Raw genomic sequence first — 10,578 nt, forward strand, 5'->3', positions numbered from 1 at the left:
ACACCCCCATGTATTTCCTTCCTCTTTTCACCCCCCATCCCAGCTCATTCACATCCCTGACTTCTCCCTGCTTGCGTTAAAAAACAAAATCAACCAGGTATATTTGAAGATCTAATTGATTTTATTAAGTGATTCAAGAATTGGGCAGCATCCCATCTGACAAGTAGAGGGGAGCTCCTAGAAGTAGCAAAAATGGGAGGTTTTTATAGGAAGGAAACTGTTAGCAAAAGAAAAGAAAGTCATGTTTCAGGGCAGGTCATCTTCCTTAATTGGGAGAGCAGGAGTGTTATCATTCAGATGATCGCCCCTCCGTGGGGGTGTAGAGGGCCCATGTGACAGGTCACCTCAGTGGTACTGACCAAAAAATTCCTTACTGATGGGTGAACATTTCTGGGGCAGGTGGAATCTGCAGTTAGATTAGGGGTAAAGCAAGGTTTAGAGACTTGACCTGGCTCTAGGGACCATTTCGGGCCCATGGGTTTCTTTTTAACAGTTGCTCTATTTGCTTATCCAGATTCCCCCGAGATTGCCTGTCTAACAGTATCAGCAACCACCAGCCCACCATGATTCCTAGGGAGGAACCAGTAGCCATCACAGAGACCACAGGACATTGAAACATCTGAAGAATGCCCCTTCAGTGACTTGCATTCGTATAGTTTCACTCACCAAGCAGTCACTTAGCACGTGCCTGGATCTAAGCATCGTGTTACACTGATAAAAATACAGTGTTCACAGTGCAATCACTTTATGCAGGAGTTTTTAGTCTACTTGGGAAGAAAAACACATAAACCAAAAATATACATTTTGGTGTTACTTTTTCTTTTGTTATTTTTTTTAATTCCACTATAGTTAACCTTTAATTAGTGTTATATTAGTTTCTGGTGTACAATATAGTTATTGAGCAATTCTATATGTTATCAGTGCTCATGAAATAATGTAATGCTAATCCCCTTCAGCGATTTCCCCCATCCCCCACCCACCTCCCCTCTGGGAACCAGCAGTACATTCTCTGTAGATAAGAGTCTATTTTTTCCTTTGTCACTTTTTCCTTTGTTCCTATGTTTTGTTTCTTAATTCCACATATGAACGAGGCCACATGGTGTTTGTCTCTGTCTGAATGACTTATATCACTTTCCATCATGCTCTCCAGCTCCAACCATGTTGTTGCAAATGGAGAGACCAGTTATTTTTATGTCTTAGTAATATTCCATTCTGGGTACATACCACATCTTTTCTCTTTATTCATCTAACCGTGGACACTTGAGTTAATTCCATATGTTGACTACTTAGTAAATGGTGCTGCAGTAAACATTGGGGTGCTAGTTTCTTTTCTTTTCTTTTCTTTTCTTTTCTTTTCTTTTCTTTTCTTTTCTTTTCTTTCTTAAAGATTTTATATATTTATTGGACAGGGAGAGACACAGCGAGAGAGGGAGCACCAGCAGGGGGAGTGGAGAGGGGGAAGCAGGCTTCCCGCTCAGTGGGGAGCCCGATGCAGGGCTCCATCCCAGGACCCTGGGTCATGCCTTGGGCTGAAGGCAGATGCTTAATGACTGAGCCAGCCAGGCGCCCCAGGGGTGCTATTTTCTTTTCATTTTAGTGTTTTCACATTCTTTGGGTAAATACTCAATAATACAAAAAAAAATCTAGTAGTAAAATTTATTGGATCATATAGTAATTCTGTTTTTAATTTTTTCCAGAACCTCCATAGTGCGTTCCACAGTGGCTGACCAATTACATTCCTACCAACAGTGTGCAAGGGTTCTTTTTTCTTGACATCCTCCTCAATATTTGTTTCTTGTGCTTTTCTTTTTCTTTTTTTGTAAATTAACCAGTGTGACAGGTGTAAGGTGATGTCTCATTGTGGTTTTCATTTTCATTTCCCTGATGATCAGTGATGATGAGAATCTTTTCACCTGTGTGTTGGACGTTTGAATGTCTTCTTTGGAGAAATGTCTCTTCATGTCTTCTGTCATAGGGTAGTTCTATTTTTAACTTTTTGAAGAACATCCATGCTGTTTTCCAGAGTGGCTACACCAGTTTTCATCCCCACCAACAGTGTAAGAATGCCCCCCTTTCTCCGCATCCACACCAACATCTGGTGTTTCCTATGTTGTTAATTTTAGCCATTCTGACAGGTGTGAGGTGCTATATCATTGTAGTTTTCATTGGTATTTCCCTGACGATCAGTGATGTTGAGCTTCTTTTCAGGAGTCTGCTGGCCATCTGCATGTCTTCCTCAGAAAAACGTCTGTTCGTGCTTTCTGCCCATTTCTTAACTAGATTATTAGTTTTACGGGTGTTGATTTTGGTAACTTTTTTCTACATTTTGGATACTAAACCTTTATCGGAAATGTCATTTTTCAAATATCTTCTTCCATTCTGTAGGTTACCTTTCAGGTTTATTGATCGGTTCTTTTGCTGTACAGAGGTTTTTATCTTGATGATGTCCCAATAGTTTGTTTTTCTATTCTTTCCCTTCCCTCAGGAGAATTATCTAGTAAGAAATTTCTACAGCCCATATTAAAGAGGTTGCTGCCTATGTCCTCCTCTAGGATTTTCATGGCTTCCTGTCTCACATTTGGTTCTTTCATCCATTTTGAATTTATTTTGAGTATGATATAAGAAAGTGGTACAGTTTCATTCTTTTGCATGTTGCTGTCCAGTTTTCCCGACACTATCTGTTGAAGAGATAGTCTTTTTTCCATTGGATATTCTTTCCTGCTTTCTCAAAGATCAGTTGGCCATAGAGTTGTGGGTCCATTTCTGGGCACTCCATTCTGTTCCATTGTTCTATGTGTCTGTTGTTCTGCCAGTACCATACCATCTTGATGACTAGAGTTTTGTAATATAGCTGAATTCCAGAATCATGATGCCTCAAGCTTTGCTTTTTCTTTTTCAAAATTGCTTTGGCTATTTGGAGTCTTTTCTAGTTCCACACAAATTCAAGTTTGTTTGTTCCAGCTCTGTGAAAAATGCTGATTGGCGGGGCAGGGAAATGGCACCAAGCCCCTCTCTTGTCCATAGAGAAGGGATTCCTTGATCCTGATCTCAGGGAAGCCCTCCCAGAAGAGCGAACAATCTCCCCTTGTGTGTTCCAGGTGTCCCTCAGATCCCTGCCGTCACCCTATCTGTGCCCTAACCTTCTGCCCACCAGGCAACACAGTGGCCTTGTGCTCCATCCCAGGCAGGCTTGCTGAGTTTTAAACCTCCAAACGTTAGGAACCTGGCATGACAGGTACCCATGCTGGTTGCCTGGGGCAGGGTCTCACCACACTGAGACCGGTGCAGGTTTGTCCCAGAAGGGCAGGTGCCCTGAAACACAGGGGCATGGAGTTTGTAGTAAAGTGCGGCAAAGAACCTGTGTCCAGGTTAGCCACATGCAGCACGTGTCTCAGTGTCAGTGCTCTGGGGTGGAGGAGGGCAATGTTGCCGACCAGCTCTTTTGTCCCCAGAGAGTGCTGCCACCTCTCCCAGATGAACCGGAAATGGGGAGACTCACTCTATCCCATGTGTCCCAGGGGATCCTCAGATCATGCTGTCTGTCCCCAGATTTCTGCCCTCCTTCTCCACAAGAGCACAGCAGTGCCTACTGGGCTCCACATTGGCCATGCTTCGGACCTCTAACTCTGGTCTTTGAGCCCCACTGATTGCAAATTTCACAAAAATCAACCCCTCTTGTTTTCCCGGTCAATGGCTGTGGAAAAGTTTCTTCCTTGTGTGACACCCTGTGTTCTCCCCACTCTCTCTCTCGCTCTCTCTCTTCCTCCTCTGTATGAGACCAGAGCTCCCTACCCTCCATAGAACCCATAATTGTATCTCTCCAAAAGCGTGACTCCCCACCTCCAACCTTCCGTGATGGGGCCTCTTGTCTCCCTGTGGTTGTGCAGTTTATTCTGTCAGTCCTCAGGTGGATATCTTGGGTGTTCGGAATGATTTGCTATTTACCTATCTGTGTTCTAGGGTTGAGGCAAGCTTGGGGTCCTCCTACCACTCCACCAAATTAGCTCCTCCCCCTCATCCTCTTGTTTGGTTTCTTCTTTTCTTTATCTTTCTTGTGGTGAGAACACTTTATGTCTATGCACTTAGCAAATTTCGCATATACAATTTCTCTGCCTTCTTGCATGCAGATTTCATCCTCAGGCTTGCTTCTCTGGTGATGAAAAACCAATTGTACTTATTTCCATCTTTATACCCTGCACCTTATCATCCAGGACAGGAGCGAGCTTCTCTTTCCCCTCCATCGACCACAAGAATCAGACTTCATGGAACCTGTGCCACCTAGAGTAGCTGTCGGGCCCTGCACCATCCCTCTGGGTGAGGATGAGTGGCAACTGTCTGATGATTGGCCTGAACCACAGCTCACCTGTCTATCCTTAAGCCTGTCTCATTGTCAAGGATGCATTCTCCTGATGGCCTCAGGCTGATCAGAGCGCAGAGCTGCTCATGAGGGTGGAGTCAACCAACCAAAAACTACATGGTGGCCATGCAAGAATAACAAGGCGGCCTGGAAGTTAGAGAAACAGCCAAGCAGTCTGATCCAGGCAGGAAGATTGCAGAAGTCCCATGATTTGCACCTCCCCTTCCCTTATATTCACCTTTGCCAAGTCTTCCATTTCAATGTTATTTTCCAGAAATATTCACATGTGGGCTGAGAACTTGCATGTGGTCCTTTTGAACATTCTCCTGCCCTGGTCACCTCCCTCAGCCCCTAAACAAAGTAGAACTAAGTTCCTTTCCCCTACATCAACCCACATTAGCTCTTGCATTAAGAAAATAGAAACACAATGAAGAAGGTAAACAAATCAGGAAAGCAAAACTTTCAAGCTCCGAAGACACGAAAGACCTTTTCCTCCCCACTACTTGACACTCAAAATGTCCCAGCTACATGGTTAGGGCTTGAGAATGGTTTGTTGAGTTAGTTAATGAAACTGAGAGTAACTGAAGTCTAGCCATGGATGTCTCCACTCGCACTGCCATGGGGGTCATCGCTCACAAAATGTCCATCTTCATTATTCATGGAGTCTTTCTGTGCTGATTGGCCTGCCTGCTGACGTGGATTTGTAACCCCCAGACACATGCATTCACCACTATTTGCAGAGGCAGAGGCAGAGGGAGAGTCCTGAAATGTGTCATCCACCTTATGTGTTGCCTGGTGAGACTGAACCAAATCCCCTCCACCTTCCCATGTTAATTCCCACACTGTAAACACTTATCTTGCTCATGGCCCATTTGGTGCCACACTTTCTGAATTAAATGCTCTTTCTTGGTGATTTTAGTATTTAAAAAGATTGTGAAGCCCAGAGCTTCAGGGCTAAATTCTGTCCTAAGCACAAGAAGGTGGAATGTGCCTCATGACCAAACGTGTGCAGGTGCGGCTTGCTCAGGCTTCCTATGCAGAGCTGTGGGCCATGAGGTCAGAGGTAATGAATTACCAATTAGGGAATCCAGGTAAAGGAATAGGACATTCATGACACCTATGTGGAGTCACACCAGAGAGTACCAAATTAACACCTAGACACTAGGATAACACCAAGGAGAAGGGGAGAAAGAAGCTATACTTGCAGATTCACGAGATGATGATTATTTCTCATTTGTTTCTAAAAGCACCATGGGCAACAGCTGTGGGGCTAAACCCAAAGGCACTGGTGATCACAGTTCCCAAGCTGGGAAATGTCGCACTTCTGAGCTAGTATTTCAGCATAGGGAAATATGGCACGCAATGAATTATTTAGAAATACATATATATTAAGAAGCTGTCTTTAAACAGAAACACACATGAATCCAGGCTGTGTACTCCCCAGTTGGAAAGTGTTGTACACAGAGGCTCCTTGGAACCCAACCCCAGATGTCCACCAGGAGCCATGGCTCAGTGTCCACGACCTCAGGGACTGTAACACGGCAGTCATGAATGCCAGGGGCACCGTATGCATGCTCCTGGCTGGATCCACATTCATTCCTGAGCACAACACTCTGGTTTTCTCTCCTGGAACGTGTCATTTTTGTACAGAGACACACTGGCACTGCTACCTCTCAGGCGTCACTTTTATCAGTGCCTCTCACATTTGATGAATCTGTGAACTCCCTGCCAACTTTGCTAAAAGGCGAGGTGTGATTCCGTGAGTCTCAGCTGAGACCAAGACCCTGTATTTCTAACAGACCCAAGGTGACAGCTCTGCTTCTGTCCCTGAGCCTCACAAACAGCAAACCTCCCACCTTCTTGTTTTGATTCAGAATCCTGGGAACAACAGCTCCGCTCGAATAGCTGTCTGCAGTAACTAACTGGAATGTTCACAGGTAAAACTGGGTTTCTCCTCAGGGTCTCAGAGATGACACAAGCAACCATGACGAGGTGAAGTCCCTTGGTCAAATGGGAAGACTTGTAACAAGAAGAGCATCAAACATCTTAATGACCATAAACAGGTCGGGGGGGGGGGAAGAACAAAACCTATAAACTTGGCAAAAATCCAACACAGGTTTTTATTGAGCACATCATTCCAGGTGAGACACCTTGCCAAGGATGCAAATAGTTGAAAACAAAACAACAAAACGAAAGAAAACAAAACATGGACTTTGATCTCAAGAGGACTAAGCATTAGAAGGAGAGAAGGGACCTCACTGGGGACAACACTGGGTGGGGTCAGAAATAGATTTACCAAAGTGCAAGGAAACATTGAGGGAATTTTCACCAGGCAGACACTGTTTCCACTAGTAAATCAGGGAAGGCTCTGAGGAACTGAGATTTGATGCCTGACGTCCCATGCAGGTTCTGGGACTTTATTCCACCAGAGTTAAATTTTGAATTTTAAACTCCCAGAATCGGGTCACAAACAAATCCCACAAAATTACACTGAACTTAAACTGACAACAGATCATTAAGCAGAACTGAAGGACAAAGTTGCACACAGAGTTGCAAGAACATCACCACTAAGCTGGGTTTAGGTAAGTACTGGAGCCTGGGCTGCTGGGATCTCGCCCAGAACGGAGGTCAGTGCATGGACATCTCCAGTGTGTTTTCCTGGGAGGAACGGAGGAGGAGTCAGTCTGCAGCAGGTGGCGGTGAGGACTGCAGGGGGGCAGGGTACTGGGAGCACTAGGGCTCAGGACAGACTGAAAGGTGGGGAGACGCATGGGAAAGAGCAGGAAGGTGGCTCCAGAGACTTACCAGCGCTTCCAGAGCCACAGCGCCAGACCTGCCAGAAGCACCAGGGGCACTATCACCGCCAGGAAGACCAAGCCCATGGAGTGGGGCTGCTCTGTGGGTTTGGAGCACAGACGGTGTCACTTCCCATCCACCCCAGGTTGACCTGCACCTCCCTGGTCCTCTTTGCTCGTGTCGCCCTCGGCTCACCAGCTGTCCTTCCTCCTCTCTCTTCTCCCATCCCTCCTCAGAGTTGGACCTTCACCCAACCCTCTGAATCCCCCACATCTAGAGGGCCTCCACCCTTAGCTCTCCATCCCTTGGTTTACTGATTTTAGTCATTTTTGGTCTAGAATCCCTAGCAACCCAAATTTCCATCTGCCTCTCATCCTCTGCTCTAACACCAACCACCCCCTTTTGCAGCCAGGTCCAGCTCTTTCTCACCCCAGTAGAGGACCATGTCCTGGTCTCCTAGACTGCTGTGTCTCACTCGGCAGGACAGGCCAGCTGCCTCCCGGGCCTCCATGTCCAGGGTCACTCGGAGATACCACGTCCCATCAGCATGGGGCAGGACGTCGCCTCGCTGGGTGCCCCGCTGCTTCTGCTCACCCCGCATCCACATCACCCACACGGGCTTGGGGTAGAAGCCAGAGACGTGGCACACCAGCAGCAGATGGCCAGGACCCAGACTGGGGTGAGCAGACAGCCAGGCCTCTGGCCTCACTGCAGACACAGGAGATATTCACAGACTGAGAGGGTAGATCTTCACATCACTTTAGATAAACATATCTTTCTACCTCTAGAAACCTGTCACCAACCCCCCCCCTTGGCTCCTTCCCTGAGGGAATGATGCAAATTTAGGAGTGCAGAGTAGAGAATTCATGGAGGGTGGGAGCAGGACTGACCTTGTCGCTGGAGAGCTGCCTTCCCCGCATCAAGAAGACTCAAGAGGAACTGGGGGCAGGAGTCACTAAAGAGTGTGTGTAGTCCCTCATTGAACACATGGTACTGATTGAATAGTTTGCAGACCTCCTGAGCCCGACTTCCTCCCTCTGGAGATGGCCACCATGTCAAGTTCTGGAAGCTCACGAGATCTGCCCCTTGATAAGCAATCCGCACGAATCCTACTGATGCTTCCCCAAAGTGTAGCTCACAGCCTTCTGCCAGCTGCACCTGAAATGGATCTGGGGAAGAGAAGTTGTGAGTTACAGGACAGGGGGAGTGAAGGAGATGAAATAAGATGAGTGGAATCCCTGGAGGGCAGAAGCAGAGGGGAAAGTTCATGGGATTGGAGTGAACGGAGTACATTTTGGGTTAACAGAGGCTCACACAGAGAAGAAGTTGTGGTCCCTGGAGGCAGAGGCAGAGGTGAGTGATAGAGGAACGAACAAAGGTTGGGGGAGAGACACGAAGTACGTAGGCAGAGAATAGGGAAGGGCTCAGCAGGAGATCTGGGGATAAAAAACAATCTAGGGTGAAGGGAGTATAGTGTGGTACAGGGAAAGCATGGACAGAATTTGCTGCTAGGATTGAATGGGGAGAAAAGCATAGATCAATCGTCAGTCACAGAGTGAGGGACAAGGGGGTGCCTGGTTGGAGGCCAGAAAAGTGGTGGTCATGGGAGACAAGACACACACACACCTGCCACCTCCATCCCTCCTTCCCTGAGGAAACTGAATTTACATTCAAGCTGCCATTGTCGGACATGGTCTTGAAACACTTGACGTAATCCAATGTAGTATGTGTACAACAACTTCTCCAATTTGCTCAGCTGCTCAGTGCTCCAGTTGCCCCTGGACCAAGGCCACAGGAAAATGAAAGCGCCAGTCTTGTTGTCCCAGCCATGAGTCTGCAGCCCATCCACCCAAGCTGAGCCTTGATTTTGTGTCCAGGAACGGTTGTAAAAGGATGAGGTCAGGATGATTCGGAGGGAGATTGGCTCCTGGAAGGCTGTGGAAAAAGAACAGATTGACTTTGGAAGGGGAGGTCATTGGGAAAGAGAGAAAAAGGAGAAGTAGGTGGCAGGGAGGGGAACCAAAATCTGGAGGACAGGAAGACATGGTTGTCTCAGGAGACATGCGCTGCCCCAGAGCCCCAGACTTCATACTCACCCTTCAAAAGAGCACAGGGCACTGGAGTCCGGGAGGCTCAGGGAGGAACTGGGCCGGCACTCTCCCTCCCCAGCTATCTGGTGGGGACCCACTCCACAAATGGTCACATACACTCACGAACACACACATTTACAAACTCACACAAATTTACACAACTTTACACACTCTTACACAAACATACACAGATACAAATGCACACATGTGTACAGACACAGAGACACTCATATATGCATATACAAACACAGACCTACAGGCACACACAGAGTTGCACACCTATACACAAATACACACAAACTCATACATACTTACACACATATGCACACATACAGACACACAGGCATATGTACACACATCACACACACATGCACCCACAGGGCAGGGCCGGAGATCTCACCGTCTTCACTGTCACCACCTGCAAGGAGAACCGCCAGCAACACAAGTTGCAGGAACAGCATCGTACTTGCAGATGTTCTTTCTTTCTCTTAGAAAGTAGGTCTTTGACGTCTGTTCTACCCAACCTACCCTAGACACAGCACTCTCTTCTGACTTCCTTCTCCGAACACCAGCCTTCCCTGAATCTCTGCGACAATGCAATTGTGCTCCTCCCTCCACTCTGGACACCTACTCAGACTCTCGCTTCCCCTCCTGGTCTGAGTCTCCTTCTGGCTTCCAGCTTCTGCCCGTCACCAGCTTCCATCCTGCTCCCCGTCCCCTAATTCAAATGCTACAGAACAACGGTCCTGTGTAGCGTGGAAAAGTCCCTCCACCTCTCATGCCTTCTCTTCTCATCCAGACAGTAACCCATAAAAACACACAGCTCCCTGCACCCAGCACTGGAACCTGCTGTGATTGGGGCAGCACCCCTTCTTGCAGATAGAAGGGAGCTCTGAAGAGTGATATAAATGGGAGGTTTGTGTAGGAAGGAAGTTGGCCAAAGAAGAGGAAGGAGTGTTTCAGGGATGGTCACAGTCCCTTAATTGGTAAAGCAGGGAATCTTACCATGCATGTGACCTCCCCTCCTTGGGGGTGGAGAGGGCCCATGTGACAGAGTATCTCCCTGGTGAACATTTCTGGGGTGGGGGAACCATAGTTAGGTTAGGGATTAAACAAGACTAGGGGACTTGGCCTGGACCAAGGTGCCATTTTAGGCCTCTGGGTTTCTTTTTAACAGTTGTCCTATTTGCTTCTCCGGATTACCCCATGATTGCTTGCGTAACAGTATCAGCAACCACCAGTTCACTGTGATTCTTAGGGAGGAACAAGTAGCCATCACAGAGACCACAGGACATTGAAACATCTGAAGAACACCTCCCTTCAGTCAGACCTGCA

The 10,578-nt window shown here is 47.2% G+C and overlaps 1 protein-coding gene across 4 annotated transcripts in view; it reads right to left on the bottom strand.

The window, feature by feature from the left end:
• The window catches only part of LOC100471155 (T-cell surface glycoprotein CD1a), a 30,186-nt gene extending 20,054 nt beyond the window's left edge, over positions 1-10,132 (bottom strand). Inside the window, exons 1-6 of one of the 4 annotated variants that reach the window (XM_002930815.4) lie at positions 9,644-10,129; positions 8,822-9,088; positions 8,044-8,322; positions 7,583-7,861; positions 7,163-7,253; positions 6,454-7,015 (exon numbers count right to left, since the gene is read on the bottom strand). In XM_002930815.4, coding sequence (XP_002930861.3) covers positions 6,925-7,015; positions 7,163-7,253; positions 7,583-7,861; positions 8,044-8,322; positions 8,822-9,088; positions 9,644-9,704 — 1,068 coding nt within the window. In that variant the 5' untranslated portion in view covers positions 9,705-10,129 and the 3' untranslated portion in view covers positions 6,454-6,924. Of the gene's footprint in view, positions 1-6,453; positions 7,016-7,162; positions 7,254-7,582; positions 7,862-8,043; positions 8,323-8,779; positions 9,089-9,643 lie in introns of those variants that run through there. The other 3 variants (XM_019793616.2, XM_034667335.1, XM_034667336.1) reach the window with 3 other exon arrangements.
• Positions 10,133-10,578: the final 446 nt, after the last annotated feature.

Source organism: Ailuropoda melanoleuca, chromosome 8, assembly GCF_002007445.2.
Source record: "Ailuropoda melanoleuca isolate Jingjing chromosome 8, ASM200744v2, whole genome shotgun sequence".
Taxonomy (NCBI): Eukaryota; Metazoa; Chordata; class Mammalia; order Carnivora; family Ursidae; genus Ailuropoda; species Ailuropoda melanoleuca.